General features: G+C 34.6%; 1 protein-coding gene across 1 annotated transcript in view; it reads left to right on the forward strand.

The window, feature by feature from the left end:
• The first annotated feature begins 5,743 nt into the window (after window positions 1–5,743).
• Window positions 5,744–16,761, forward strand: part of fbxw8 (F-box and WD repeat domain containing 8) — a 40,813-nt gene continuing 29,795 nt past the window's right edge. The window contains exons 1-4 of the mRNA XM_059336298.1: window positions 5,744–6,439; window positions 8,332–8,436; window positions 10,092–10,256; window positions 12,673–12,761. Of these exons, the coding sequence (XP_059192281.1) occupies window positions 5,993–6,439; window positions 8,332–8,436; window positions 10,092–10,256; window positions 12,673–12,761 (806 nt within the window). The 5' untranslated portion in view covers window positions 5,744–5,992. The remainder of the gene's footprint in view (window positions 6,440–8,331; window positions 8,437–10,091; window positions 10,257–12,672; window positions 12,762–16,761) is intronic.

Genomic DNA, 16,761 nt, shown 5'->3' on the forward strand with positions numbered 1-16,761 from the left:
CTTTATTATTTTTGTCAGGTCTGCATATTGTCTCTCTAGTACTCTTTTTTTAATTGATATTCAACATTTTGATTTGGTACTTAGTTTTGCAATATTTATTTATAAATGGGTTGTTCAGTTTTGCAATGAACACAAGTAGAAAATCAGTTACTGTCAGTAGGGGAAAAAAGTTTTTGCATAGCAACAATAAGGTTATTTAGATATTGAGTAATGGACGTACGGTGGTGTGTGCAAGCGAAGCGTCATAACGTTTTATAGATTTGTATCTCGTGGTGCAGACATAGTAAGATTTGACTTTCTGTTCATTTCCACCTGAAGTTTCATTGACAGTGAGAGCTCATGTTTGGTAATCTTCCATGTTGCAAACTTACTTTCATTGCTATTATCTTTGTTAAAATGTTAAGTTCTTGGGTTGCATAATGGACACTATGACTTTATTGCAGAGTGCACTGCAGTGTGGAGGTTTTAAATTAAAGCACTTTAGCTCACCCTGTCAAGCGTACTTCTTGTCTCATTGTAAAAACACCTGCAGAGAAGTTCCAATCAAATCAGCTTTATTTATATCGCACTTTACATTCAAACACAGTTGATGCAAAGTGCTTCACGGCAAACACACACAGGGAAAGAAAAAGAAGGAGACAAAGACTAGAAAAGAGGAAAATCAGAGTTAATACAAATACAAATAATGTGAAAGGCACAGGTTACACAGGGTGATAACACAGACAAACAGAGAGTTCAGGAGAAATACCTGAGATAATAAAGTGAAGTACAATTAAAAGCCAATGAGTAAATGTGCATTTTGGGATGACTTAAAGGTCTCAATAGTGGGGGACAATCTATGGAAGCCCATTTATGCCAGTTATAAAGATAAAGATGAAAACTTTGTTTTTGTTGAGAATTTTTTGTTGAAATTATGGGATAAAAAGGCAGTTTTTTTTAGATAAAAAGTCAAAATTAAGAGAAAAAAGTCACTATTATTAGGTAAAAAAAGTCGAAATTATGAGATAAAAAAGTCAAAAATTGAGACAAAAAGTTATTATGAGAAAGAATGTCGTAATTATGAGATAAAACGAGAAATTTTGTTGAAATTAAGAGATAAAAAGTCAAAATTTTGAGATAAATTGAAAATGATGAGAAATAAAGTCAGAATTATGATAATTATGAGATAAAGTCAAAATTATGAGATAAAGTCATAACTATGAGAGATAAAGTCAAAATTGAGACAAAAAGTTGTTATTATGAGAAAGAATGTCATAATTATGAGATAAAAAGCCAAAATTATGAGATAAAAAGTCATAATTATGAGATAAAAAGTCGTTATTATGAGAAAGAATGTCATAATTATGAGATAAAAAAGGCAAAATTATCAGATAAAAATTGAAAATTATGAGAAAAAAGTCAATTTTTTTAGATAAGCACATGTGTACTTACCAACTCATGATTTTCTACTTTTTATCTCATAATTATAACTTATTTTTTCTCATAATTATGACTTTTTATGTCATAATTTCAACTTAATAATAACTTTTTTTTAGAACTGGTGGAAATGGCCTTCCATAACAATCAGATGGTTGGAGGAAACAAAAAGATGATCTGATGTTTTTTCAGAAAGATGTTTCTGGTCAGATGATCTCAGTTCTGTTTTTAAAATTTTATTTTACAATTTTAAATTTGTGCAAATATTTGAAATTAACCACTTTCATTTTATATGTTGATTACACTTATTGAACCAAGCAGAAGATGTTTCATCCTGAAAAAATACTTTTTTTCATTTTCTTTTTTTTTTGTTGAGATTTTTAAACTTTGAAATGGGCCAATTTGACCTGCAACATAACAGGAGGGTTAAATGAGGCAAATATGGATGAAATATGTATTAAAACTCTTGCTGCCTTGAGAGAGGACAAAAAAATATTGGCTAATATAAATAATAATAGTTGATATAATAATAGAGTCAGGAGGATGTGAATTTATTTCAGAAAGATTTTTATTAATTTACTAAAAATCCATATGAAATATTGAATTGGTATAAATAGCACACACTTTATAAAAGACAGTTTGAGTATTTCTGCTTTACATCACACCTTGATATATCAGAGAAAAAGCTTATTTTCCAGAAATCACAGACAGCACACTGCAAAAAGAGGTGTGTCTAAAAACAAGATAAAAACACTTAATGTGAGGGAAATGATCTCGCTGCATGGACAGATAATTTCACTTGACAAGATTTTTTAAATTAAGATTATTAAATGTAGAAATAAGCATGTTGAACGCTTAAAATAAGAAAGTAACTCTTAAAACAAGATACATTTTCAAACACTAAATATAAAGTTTTTTTAATCTTGGTAAGAAACAAATAATTTGCAGTCCACTCTGCTCGGGCCACTTAAATTTAAGTGAATATAAGTTAATTTATCTTGTTTTAAGAGTTAATTTCTTATTTTAAGCATGCTTATTTCTAGATTTAATAATCTTAATATAAGAAATCGGTAACGCTTTATATTAAGGTCCTTGTAATAACCATTAATTAACAAGTAATAAGGCCCTTGTAAGTCCTTACAAGATGCTTATTAACATTATTGTGTGTTTATAAGCTTATATAAGTGTTAATAATGGCATTACAAACACCCATGACCCACCCATTATGTCTTTGCCATGCCTTTATTAATCTTATTTTGTTTGCTTATTGATATTAAAATATACTTTATTGCTCATCTATTATAAGTTAACTATAAGTTAACTATGCTTTTTGCAACTACCAGATCTAAAGCGAGAACAATGCCTTATTACTTGTTAATTAATGGTTATTAAGGACCTTATTATAAAGCGTTACCAAGAAATCTTGTCAAGTGAAATTATCTGTCCATGCAGCAAGATAATTTCCCTCAGATTTAGTGTTTTTATCTTGGTTTTAGACACACCTTTTTTTTTTGCAGTGCAGTAACAGCATAGCTTCCTATGCACAGGTCCTGTATGTTTTATTATGACAAGAAGCCACTTATAACACTGCCCCAGACAGATAATGCTAATAAAGCACGGGAGGATGTGTAAACATCATCTAAACACTGTAGAAAACATCTATAAAAACATTCATCCTCTGAGTATTTACATGTTCACACAGTACAGTATAGCTTATGTCAGGGATGGGCAACTGGAGGCGCGGGGGCCGCATACGGCCCTCACCCTCACTTGAAGTGGCCCTCAGTATACAACTACATGCATTTGAGCATGAAATCTTTAAAGTGCAGTGTAAAAATGCATAAAATTATTTCTTGCAATTAATGTTGGTCTGCTGAAAAAAAAGAAATCACAGTTTTTTATTTGCTTCACACCTTTTGTATTCCTATTCATACAGTTTAAATGCATTTGAGCATGAAATATGTTAAGTTCCTGCACTGTAAACATATTTAAAATTGCAGTTTCATCATATCTGGTTGAGTGCACGGTCCTATATGTGGCCCTGTGGTAGTGTTGATGAAAAATTGTGGCCCCCTCCAGCATTTAAGTTGCCCATCCCTGGCTTATGTAAAACAGTGCATTATGAAGCTGGGCTCTATTCCAGTGCATTGTCTCAGGATTGCTGCACTAATTGTTGCCTTACATGGATTTAAAGGTCTAACCCCTTTGTGGTGGATGCACTCACGCTGTGGGAGGTGAGAATTCAAATGAGCCCTATTACTAAGCTTTTCCCTCCACTGTACCAGGGGAGGATTACATCACCGCTTTGCAACCGGGATGACAGAATGGGAGAGTCACGCAGGGGCAGCAGGACGTGCAGGGCTGCTGAGGGTTCAGTGTGTCAGCTCGTTATGAAGCTCAGAGTGCATCCGCAGCGGGCCTGAGGAAGTCTTCACCACACAAGGAGTTCAGTCAAAGTTCCGACCCACAAACACGCATTTAAATCCTCCTCTGTGGGGTCTTTTACTCGCTGCACACCTCCATCCCGGACCGCATCCTCCAGCTCTCCTGCAGCTCTTTGCTTTTAGTGCAAATGACGTGAGCCCGTTCCTCGTGCATGGTCCTAAAGCATCCATCTATGTAATATAACACATGCACCTAATTAGTATCAAACATCCATTAAAGAAATATAGTTTTTAATTGGTTACAGTGTAAATAAATGCATTAGTTTCTTTATCAGGCGGCATTAATGTGCGTTTAGTTTCTAAACCCTTCCACTTTAACAGGGTTTTTAAAAAAAATTAAACTATAGAAAGATAGAATATTTTATCCTAACACAAACCTACTGGCCCAAAGTACACCAAAATTTAAGATATTTGATGATATAGGCCTTTAGACAAAACAAATGAATGACAGAAAAGAAAAGAAAAAACAACATTTCCACTTTATATCGTTGATTATTCCTCTTAAAACAATGTAAATGAGAATTTAGGCCATATAAAGCGTATTTCCCCTGTGCTTTATGTGCATAATTATTTATGTGCTAATCTAAGTCTTTTTTTGGCGTCACACAAACAAATATTTGTGTGCTTTCCTGTAAAAAAATAAATATACTCATAGGACATGGTTGTACAATTAGAGCAATTAAAAGCAAGTATCAAGTTGTGTATAATTGCATGACGTTTGTCTGTTGTTTTGTCTTCTGATAATTATAAAGTTTACAGTGTTGTGGCGTGCACACATTTCCAAAGTTTTAAGACGACATGAAGCACTTTTATTTTTTAATATTTTTACACATTTACATTTTTTTTATTATTATTATTTTATCCCAAAAATATGAAAGCCCAAGAAAATTGAAGCAGTAGAAGTTTTCCCCACCAACAAACAAAGACAAAATAGTACGGCTCAAAAAGTAGCCTGCAATTTTCTCTGACACGTTAAAACTAAATAAAAAATAGTTAAAATATCTTATGATAACTAGGTGTATAAATGTATTCTTATGCAACACTTCCATATAAACTCACGCTTTGCATATATAAAGAGAAGAAATTTGCATATCTTACATTTTTGCTAATACCTAAACTATTTCCCTCTGCATGTTGGAGGTCACAGCACACTTACTCCGCAGGTGACGTGACTGTTTACTCACCTGTTGCTGGTGTTGCTGCCTCGCGCCCTACAGGTGTCGCCTCGCGACGACCAGCACGAGCACGGTGAAGTGTATTGCAGTGCACAGGAAGCTCTTCAGGTGGCCTGTCCCGGTCCTCACCACCACCACCGTCCCTCTGCTGCCCCCGCAGCCGAAGCCGCTGCCCTCCTCCCCGGCCGTCCAGCTCTTCTCCAGCTGGTCCCCGATCCTCCGCAGGCGAGACGCGAGCAGCTGCGCCACCGAGCACGGCGACGGTCTGCGGCCGCTGCAGGTGGAGTCACCGGGCAGGAGCAAAGGCTGGTCTATCGGCAACCAGCACATCTCTCTTTCTCACAGAACAACCAGCCTCTCTTTACGTCTGGAGGATATATAACCCTCCTTCTCTTCTCTCATCAAACCTTAACTGTGTTTGCGTCCCTCTCCCTTTCTCTCTCTCTCTCTCTCTACTGTATTATTCATTACAGTGTCACATGGTGTGGGGGTTTACATCATCTTTTCCCAAAAGAGAGATGCAATGGTTAACTCTTGAATCTCTCCTGTCTGGTTTGATCTGAGGAGTCTTTTGTTGTTCTGGGACATTCTGTTCTCTCCTGTTGTTGTTTTTTTTTAAACTGTAAAATATATTATTTTTAAACAAAACCACCCCACTTGCATTAAATATGAAATAAAAATATTTATATTAACATTAATTGCGAGTCATGGTCACAAAAAAACATAAATCACCCCCAGAAAATGCGCGTCTATAATAAAACTGCGGAATTAAAAAACCCGCGGAACGTATATATGGAGCGCTGTCCCTCTCCGGACTGTTTATGCGGACGGACGTGTGTTTGTTTGGTTTTGCGGCGGCGTTGAGCTGAGCTGTGGCTTCTCCGACTAAAAATAAAACCTACAACTCTGCTCAATAAACACCGTGAAGTTATATTTTATCAACGATGATTGAGAAATATGGCCGAGGACGAACTTGCTGCGTTCAGGGAGCGTTGGAAAGAAGAGTTAACGAGCAGTAAAGAGAAGCAGGGACTTGTTTGTGCTCCGTCCACTTCCTGCAGCCATTCAGGACAGAAAGACTTAAAAAATAGCTACTTTGAAGACCTAAAAAATCTCAACTGTAGTTCTGAAAAACCAGAAGACACTGGTTGCACCGCTGGAGGAGAAGAAACAGCTGCAGCAGAGTCAGAGGACCAGCCCGAGTATGTGTCCATTGCACGCAGTCTGCTGGACGGGAGGACCAGTCCTCTGCTGGACAGGATTGAGCAGGAGAGGACCAGGAGGAAGAGACAATATCACAACACCACCAACGCCTGCAGAGTGTCCCTGCAGCAGCAACAACAGCAGCCTCAGAGAAAAGTCAAGAAGGACGAGGAGCTGCTGGATCAACTCATTCAGGATCTGGTATGAGGATGTTAATGCTTACAGGTGCATCTCAATAAAGTAGAATATCATAGAAAAGTTTATTTGTGTCAGTATTCCAATTCAAAAAGTGGAAATAACACATTATATAGATCCATTACTAGGGTTGTCACGATACTAAAATTTTCAACTCGATACCGATACTCCGATAGAGCCGAGTGTCATCTGCATAGAAGTGATAGGAAAAGCCATGTGAGCGGATAACCTGACCCAGAGAGATGGTGTAGATAGCGAATCGCAGGGGCCCCAGCACTGAATCCTGGGGGACCCCTGTGGTGAGGCAACTTACTTACCTTCTAACTAGGGTTGTCAAGATACTAACATTTTCAACTCGATACCGATACTCAGGAAAATATTCGATACTCGATACCATTTTCGATACCACCAGGATAAAAACAAAGACCCCAAAATTTAACAGAAATATTTTTATTAACAAGAAAAATGCAACATGTAAAAATTTACAGAACCACAGGTTGAATATTCACAATAAAAAACAGTTGTGCAAAAAGAAACTGCAACTATGATGACAAGCTTCAGATACTCGATACTTTTGAAAATGAGTATTGTATCCGGATACAACGTTTTAGTATCGATACTCAAAAAAGTATCGATACTTTTGACAACCCTAATCACAATAAATTAGAATATCATAGAAAAGTTTATTTATGTCACTATTTCAAAAAGTGGAAATAACACACTACATAGATCCATTACACACATAATTAAATTTAATTTCTTCTAATTATAATGATTATGGCTTACATTTAATGAAGACCTAAAATTCAGTGTCTCAAAAAATGTTTAATATTACAAAAGGCCAATTTCAAGTATGTTTAATATGGAAATGTTGGCCTCTGAAAAATATGTCCATCTATATGCTTTCAATACTTAGTTGGGGCTATTTGACTATTTGACTTGAACTACTGGTAATTGACTTTTCCATGATGTTCTAATTTATTGAGATGCACCTGTATATGGATAGTGGTTGAGAACACTCAGCTCTGCATTTATTGTTTATTGTTTTATTTGGATCCCCATTAGCTGCAGCACAACTGCAGCTATTCTTCCTGGGGTCCAACATATAATATACAGTACATACAACTTCAGTGAAAACAAATTTAAAGAGGTAACAATGGGAATAGTGAAGAAAAAACAAAAATAAAACCAAGAATGTAAAAGATAGCAAAGCTTCACAATCAGGATCTTCTATACATTCTTTACATTTTGTATATTTAATACACTATCGCTATATTCATTGTGCAGTAGTTAATATACCTAACTAACATCCATCCATCCATTTTCCTCCGTTTATCCGGGGCCGGGTTGCGGGGGCAGCAGGCTAAGCAGGGCATTCCAGGCGCCCCTCTTATTAATAGTGAATTAATAGTAATAATTTCATATATATCCATTTAGGAGATGTTATTTCAACTTTACATTTAATATCCATTACTTAAAGCTATATTTTATATATAATTTAATACTATATAGCTGTGTTTATTACGTAGTAGTTAATATTCTTTACTGAACCATATTATTCTATATCTTTAATGGAGTTCATTTATTAATAACAATTTCATAATTAGTATATGTATCCATTTAAGAGATGTTTTTTCAATAATAATTTAAAGTCTTTTGTGGTAATGGTTTGTTCAAAATGTTTGGGACGTAGGTTGTCAAGCAGTCATGTCTCTGTACGTTGCTGTTATTTACTGAAGTTTGTCTTTATTATTAGTAGTGAGAACTTTCCGCTGGCTGCATGTCTCGTCGTGTAGTTAAGATTGTCTGAGCTAAGATGTAGCTTGTTGTATAGAACATACGGCGTTCTGGATATGGAAACATTTCTTAATGTGTTTTGCATTGATTTCTTTTTGCAGAATGAAGTCAACGACATTCCCTTCTTCGATATTGAGCTGCCGTACGAGTTAGCCTTGAAGATCTTTGAGAATCTCAACTGTGCTGAGCTGGGCAGGTGTGCTCAGGTAAGCTGCAGCAAGAGCTTTGCATTAGAACATTTGAAGAAAAAAGAAAGAGGCTGCCAAGAAAAAAACCCCGCTGGTGAAAGGGTTCAAACAAAATCACCAAACTGCTATAAAAATAGCTGCTTTAAACTAGATCCCAATGTGGCATCAAAATAAATCATTCTTTAAATCAGTTTTAGAGGCAAATTTTGGTTTTTAACATGCTTTCCATAGGGCTGCAATACATTAGTTATCCTTTACAGAAACTGGAAGGTACGAGTATCATCCGAGTATCAAGATAAAGGAATAATTATCTATAGTTCTCTTTCTCTTGTGGGTCCAAAACAAAATTTTGAGTCTGTTCTGTAAATAGTTTTTACATGTTAATATAAAGCTTCAATATAGACTTCTGACTTGGTCCAAACCACTTCCAGTTTAAACACCTCCTATTCCGAGTAGCCTGCAAATACAGGTAATGTTGTAGCTGGTCATTCTTAATAAACAAGCTCTATTTTGGTGTGTTTTTATGCATTCTGGCAGGTTATTTACAGGTGCATCTCAATAAATTAGAATATCATAGAAAGTTTATTTATGTCAGTAATTCAATTCAAAAAGTGAACATAACACATTATATAGATCCATTACACACAGAATGAAACATTTCATGTCTTAATTTATTTCATTTCTTCTAATCATAATGATTATGGCTTACATTTAATAAAGACCTAAAATTCAGTTTCTCCAAAAATGTTAATGATACAAAAGACCAATTTTTAAAAGTATGTTTAATATGGAAATGTTGGCCTCTGAAAAGTATGTCATCTATTCACTCAAAACTTGGTTGGGGCTATTTCACTTGAACTACTGGAAATGGACTTTTCCATCATATTCTAATTTATTGAGATGCACCTGTACATCAAAGTCAAACAAAAACCCCAGTGTGAATCATTTTGTTTTTCAATCAGAATAAGCCATATTTGGCTGTCGGGTTGTAGGTTCAGTTTGAAGTTAAGTAACAACTTTCTAAAATGACAAATTAAATCCATTAGAACAGGGGTCTCAAACTCAAATTACCTGGGGGCCGCTGGAGTTAGTATCAAAATGACCAAAAAAGACACAAAATTGCTAAAAAAAAAAAAAGACACAAAATGACCAAAAAAAGACACAAAATTACTATTAAAAAAGATGCAAAATTATTTAAAAAAGACACACAAAATTATTTTAAAAGAAGACACAAAATTACTATTAAAAAAAGATGCAAACTTAGTTAAAAAAGACACAAAATTATTTTAAAAAGACACAAAATTACTAAAAAAAAGACACAAAATAACCAAAAAATGACACAAAATTACATTTCATAACATTACCACTTCTCAAACTTACTCTCTTTCTGTCTCTTTTGTCCCGTTCCTGCACAGTGACCACTCTGTGCAGCAGGTTTTTAGAGTTCTCCGTTACTTTGCACTTCCCTGAGCATGCAGAATTGCTTAGACCAGCATTAATTCCTGATGTGACTTTAATTGGGAAAGAGGAATAAATCACATTTGGTGTGGCCGACCTACAGCACATGCCGCATCTGGCAGCCGTCCAGGCTCGTTAAGCGCAGATAAATTAAGTGATGCAACCTGGTAATGTATGCTGACTCAATCCGCTGTTACTGTCCAATCTCCTCCCAGGTGAGCAGGGCGTGGAGAGTCCTTGCAGAGGACAGCGTTCTGTGGTTCAAGATGTGCACGGGGGAGGGTTACCAGCAGGACGCCAGCGTGTCTGACTCCCCCTGCTGGAAGAGCACGCTGCGAGACTGCAGGAACTCGGCCAAGACTGTGCGCTCCAACTGGAAGGTGGGCTCGAGCTGTTCCGCTGTGGTGAATCAGAATCACTTCCTTTTTCTTTTCTTTTTCACCCAAATTCAACACAGGCAAACACTGGAGTTTGTCTGAAATTGGTACAGAACGTACAGTACAACAATCCAATCCACTTTATTTATATAGCACAATTTTAGCAAACACAAGGTTTCCAAAGTGCTGCACAAACAATAGATAGATAACACAATACAAAGAGATGTAGTAAACAATAGTAAAATGCAATAAGATAAAATACATTAAAAATGGGATAAAAATAAATAAAATAAAATATAAAATGTACTGCCCGCACAAAATAAAATATGCATGTATACAAATAAATAAAAAAAAAATCAATGATCAACAATGGTTGAATAAGGAAATAAACAACATGCAAAATGGGATTTTAGCAACATTACAATTATGGAAAGGTTGTGTTCTAGTTTTATAATGGAAGAAAAAAACAAACAAAGACTTTAATTTTTTTTTTTTTAAACTTCTCTTTATTGGGGTTTTTTCTTTTGTTCACATACAAAAATAAAGAAGGTACATGTTCATTTATGCTTGAAATCAACACGAAAGAACAGAATGATAGTAGAAAAAAATGAAATAAAAGCAATTTTTAAAAAATTAAAACAAACAAAAACCTAGGTGGAGTCAAAATCAAATATCAAAACAAGTGTTACAAATAAAAGAAATAGATTTAAATAATAATATAACTTGGAGGATGTCAAGTGTTGTAAAATTTACAGTTGATTTGTCATGGGATTATATTTAGTATAATAGTCCATAAATGGCTGCCATATTGTGTAAAAGGTATTTAACTTACCTCTCAGGGTGAATTTAATTTTTTCTAATTGCAAATGTTTCATTACATCATTCATTAAAGCTTGATAGACTAGAGCTGAATGATAGTAGAAAAATAAAAGCAATAAAAACAACACAAAACAAACAAACCTAGGTGGAGAGTCAAATCAAATATCAAAACAAAAATAAGGTTTACAAATAAAAGAAAGAGATTTAAATAATAATATAACTTGGAGGATGTCGAGTTTTCTAAAATTTACATTTGTTAATTTTTCATAGGATTATATTTGTTATAATAGTCCATGAATGGTTGCCATATTGTGTAAAAGGTATTTATTTTACCTCTCAGGGTGAATTTAATTTTTTCTAACTGCAAATGTTTCATTATATCATTCATTCAAAGACTTTAATTTTGAAAGCCAAGCACTAAATAATTTAGTTAGATAATTAAATGAGTGTTCTACTTAGTGATGGCGAGATTAAGTTTAATAAAGCATTGAAGCTTCCAGCAAATTGGTTTGCAAAAGGTTTAAATCTTGCTCACAAATGGTCAAAATATTTGTGCAAGCAAAGGCTTGGGAATATTGTCAACAAGGGGAAAAAACAAAAGTTATATTTAATTAATTTACATCAATATTACGACGAAGTATTAGGGCCACATTTAGAAAAAAAAAAATAATTATGAGATTAAAGTCTTAAATATTGAATTAATTACCAGAATAAGGTAAAAAATATTTAATTAATTACAAGAATTAAGTCAAAAATATTTAATTAATTACGAGAATAAAGTTGAAAATTAATTAAATATTTACAACTTTAATCTCATAATTAAATTATTTTTTTTTCTAATTGTGACCCTAATACTCCATCGTACAACATAGTATCTATTTTCTGATAAGCATGCTATGATTGTATAATATAACTACATAATTAACTTTTATTGTCTTGTGAGTCGTGCATCAAATGTTTGTCAATCAATCTTTTTGCTCAATAATTCTTTCATGATGTAATAATGGCAGTAAGGCAGAAATTTTTGTGTTCTCAAACTGGAAAATTGCATTTCTTTAACCAGGCTTCCTAAACCAGTCACATAGCTTTGTGTGTCATCGATGACATCATAGCTCTAAATCAACACAAGTCTCATTACGCACTTCACTCTGAGCTTGTTGGATTTCTCAACACGTCCTTTGAAGCCTTTGCACGGCATGTAAAATCACCAGTTCTGCTTTCAGTTACACATTATGTTTGTGTCATGGAGGAACTGTGTTTTTGTGTTTCATATTTTTATTGATGTGTGTACAAAGAAAAACAGAGGGGCATACCTATATCAGGGTACATTGGTGTTGACATTAAACATGTTGTACACATCTTTAGATTTAAATTGTATAATTTTAAGAACAAACAACGCTCACATAAAACCAAACCAAATAAACCATACAATATTTAGATATTTAGACATAGTCTGTATAAAATTAATAAACTGACCACATAAACATAACAGATAAAATACATAAATAATAGTAAAAGAGAGAGGGGAAAGAGGAGGAAGTAAAAAAAAAAAAAAAAAAAGACAAAGAAAAAACGGTGTTTTTAAACCTTCTCTGTCCAGAACCGAGTGGGATCCATCAGCCAGCTGCAGTTCGAGCTGGGGAAGGTTCTCTGTGACGTCAGCTCCTGTGACAACTTCGTCTTGGCTGGGTGAGTTTTTTTAAAGACTCCAACTTACTTTTGATGTGCATTTACATGAGCTGTAGCTTTGGATCCTCACACGTTCTGAAATCATCTGCATCCTGTCATATGAATGTCAGTGTAACTCTTGGCTATAAATCTTCCTCTTTATGACTGGGTGTTTAATTAAAAACATGTCACATGAGACAAAAGGTGTTTTATCACTGATTGATGAAATTGGAATTGACAACAAAACTTACATTTACATTTAGTCATTTAGCAGACGCTTTTATCCAAAGCCACCTACAGGAAAAAAGGGGAACAGTCGAGGTTTAGTGTTATAAGAGACATTAGTGCAGCATAACTGCTAGTGACAATTTTTTTAACCCATTTAAGGCGGGAAAGCATTATCGCATTTCTACCATTAAAACCGGGGGAGCTGTTGCGTTATTCTACCATTAAAGCCTGGAGAGCGGATACATCATTTTGTAGTATTTGTAGTTTTTTCCACCCATTTTCGGTCTTTTGGCCAATGAAATGCATCAGAATACATGCGGGAGTGTCGCAATGCAACACGTTGATTTAAAAAAAAAAAAAAACTTTATTGAAAATTTGGACAAATAAACTCAACTTCTCATGAAAGCCACAGGTATAAGCTCTCAAATACCACCAAGAAAAGACACAAAATGACTAAAAAAAGACACAAAATGAACAAAAAAAAGACACAAAATGACCGAAAAAAGACAAAATGACAGAAAAAAAGACACAAAATGACAAAGAAAAGACACAAAATCACCAAAAAAGACAAATATAATGATAACAACAAAAATAGCTCATAAGAGTTTAACTTAAGAGCTGATATCTAGACATTTTCCATGGTTTTCTTTATAATAACCAAAATCATTATCAAGAAAACCATGGAAATTCCTCCTCTCATTATTTTTTTCTCCTACCTGACCCCAATCCTCTTCTGTACAAATTCCTTGAGTAGGACATGATCAGTTTTTTAAACATTTAAAGGTTGAAACGTGATGCTTCACAGTGTAAATAACAAACAGTTGCGTCCTGCAGAATGAGCAAAAATAGATTCTTCTTGTGAGTCATTATTGAGTTAATCTTGTGATTCAGTTTTCAGCTCATTGATGCGTACTGTCACTTATTGTTGCTTATTTTTCTACTCTCACTAATGCTCACTCTAGAGTCTAAACCAGACCCTGAAATATTTGAGACAGTGATAGATTGTGAGGTCCCACAGGAGCGCTGCAGCGTCTCCAGGGATTGGCGTGATTAGATTCCCGTCGGTCCTGCTGCGTCTCATCGGACTCATCGTGTGTTTGCATCTTCTCAGGTTAGCAGATGTAGCACACGGTGTACCAAAACAGTCCTGAGAGATAAAGCACTTTGCATATACAAACATACTCTCAAATCCTTCTTTTTCCGCAATTACTATTAACAAATTCACAACATCAATACCTGTCCCGTAATTGGTGCTTAAAGGGTGATTTGTCTAAATGAAAGTACTTGACTTTGTTTAACTGAAAACAAATCAATTGCAGTAATCAAGAATAATTTAATTGCATCCGGAAAATCTCGTTAGAAAAACCTGTGCGGCTGCTGGAGGCCGTATCAAAATGACCAAAAAAAGACCCACAATTACTATAAAAAAGACACAAAATGACAGAAAAAAAACTGAATTACTTAAAAAGACACAAAATGACTAAAAATAGACACAAAATCACAAGAAAATACCCAAAATGACAAAAAAAATACACAGAATTACCAAAAAGACACAAAATGACAGAAAAAAAACCATAAATTACTTAAAGAAGAAACAAAAAGACACAAAATGACCAAAAAAGACACACAATGACCAAAAAAGACATAAAAAGACACAAAATTACCAAAATAAAGACACTAAATGACTTACAAAAAGACACAAAATTACCAAAAAAAGACACAAAATGACTGAAAAAACACTAAATTACTTTAAAAAAGACACAAAATGACAGAAAAAAACATAAATTACTTAAAGAAGAAACAAAATGTTTAACTGAAAACAAATCAATTTGCAGTAATCAAGAATAATTTAATTGCATCCGGAAAATCTGGTTAGAAAAACCTGTGCAGTGAGATTTGGCATTTGGGAGGCAACAGGAGACGCCGTCTCATTAACCCGGCAACTCTCGGAGTCACACGGTGACACAAAATCTGTCGAGGCTTCGCATAAAGATCACAATCGTAATCTGTGCACAAAGTTTCCTGCACGTAAAAGTTTTGCTGAATTACTTTGGATGAGATTCAGCTGCATCATCCTGTTGATATTCGGCGCTGAGGTGATGTACCAATTAAGAGTGTATTAAGTGTTTATTCCTATTGTTTACTTCCTGCCAAACCCTGTGATGCCAAGTCACACACACACACACACACACACACACACACACACACACACACACACACACACACAGATGCACACCCTCTGCTGCCACACTTGCCATCAGTGTGTCACACGCTCTAGCTGCGAGGCGGATACTTGCTCAGACATGATGGTATCTGTGGAGGTGGTAACGCTGGCAGTTTGTTGTCTCCCACAGTGAGAACTCATTGACTCCAGAGAGGAGGGAAAGGAGATGAAGGGGGTCCAGATCAGATCAGAACAGACCAGAAGTCTTCAGAGTGTGAGGGGGGGTTTTGGGGGGTGATGATTATGGGGATTCAAGGGGGAAAAAACATAATGAGGTGAGGCTGCACGGGAACTTCAACTTGTAGTATTTTAACCCTCTAGAGTCCATGAAAACACCTGCACATGACTTCTTCATGACTCAAAGACATAAAAATGAAGCAACATTGAGTTTTGCTAAAGTTCTGGCTTGAAACTCCATACCAGATTTTTTTTAGAGATAATGTCAAATATATTTAGTATATGTATAGTATAATATATATATGATAGAACTGGATATAACCCTCTTATATGTTATATTTGCAACCTTTGTTCACATTTGCAATATTTAAAATTGTTTATTGAATATGATAGTGTTTTGAAAGTTAAAAAAAAGATTCAAAATCACATTTTATGTTGGTCTAAAGGACTAAAAAAGACACAAAATGACCATAAAAAGACACAAAATGACTAAAAAAAGACACAAAATGACCAAAAAACCCCACAGACGACACAAAATGACCAAAAAAGCACCAAAAGACACAAAATGACATGAAAAGGATTCAAAAATAGACGAAATAGCTCAAGACTCCATAGAGTTTAAGGTAGTAATCTGCTCTGTTTCATATCAGTCTTTTCCTAGTCTTGGGTTTGGATCATATCAAACGTGTTTGATATTATCTCAAGTCACAGTGACGTAACACAATCACCAACCAATAGATGAGCGGGGAAAGGTCCCCGGTTCCAGACCGGCCAGTAAAACCACTAACACAGGAAAAAGGAACATCACAAGTACAGAGTACAGTGATGTACAGTGATGTCATATATTTAGATTTTTGGGGGCGCTGTTTCTTAGTAAAGAGAACAGTATAAACAGTACAAACAATGATTAATTATCAAAATGCAGGTCTGGTTAATCAATAAGAAAACTCAATATTGTCAGTTGTATACCTAATGATGGAAGCATCTGAATGATTCAACATTTTGTGGCATTTCAGTTTCTTGGCAAGAAATTATTCAAATGATGAGTCAGTTAATCATTCAGTAAATAAGTTTTCATGGCTGATAAATTGTTGAATGTTGTTGAATTTCAGTGTTTATTTCCAGCTTCTCAAATAAGAAGATTTGGGGGTTTTGAGGCTGATGTTCACACACAACAAAATATTTTTAAGATGTCACCATGGGACAAGAAATTATTTTATTATATAATTTATTTTATTAAATTATTTATTTTTTTAAAATCATTTTTTAATATCTTATTATTATTTTAATATTTAAAAAAAATTAAGATGTCACCATGGGACAAGAAAATATTGTATTATTTTTTTTATAATTTTATAAAATCTTATTTGTTCAATTTAAAAAAAAATATTT

This window comes from Centropristis striata, chromosome 7 (assembly GCF_030273125.1).
Source record: "Centropristis striata isolate RG_2023a ecotype Rhode Island chromosome 7, C.striata_1.0, whole genome shotgun sequence".
Lineage (NCBI taxonomy): Eukaryota > Metazoa > Chordata > Actinopteri > Perciformes > Serranidae > Centropristis > Centropristis striata.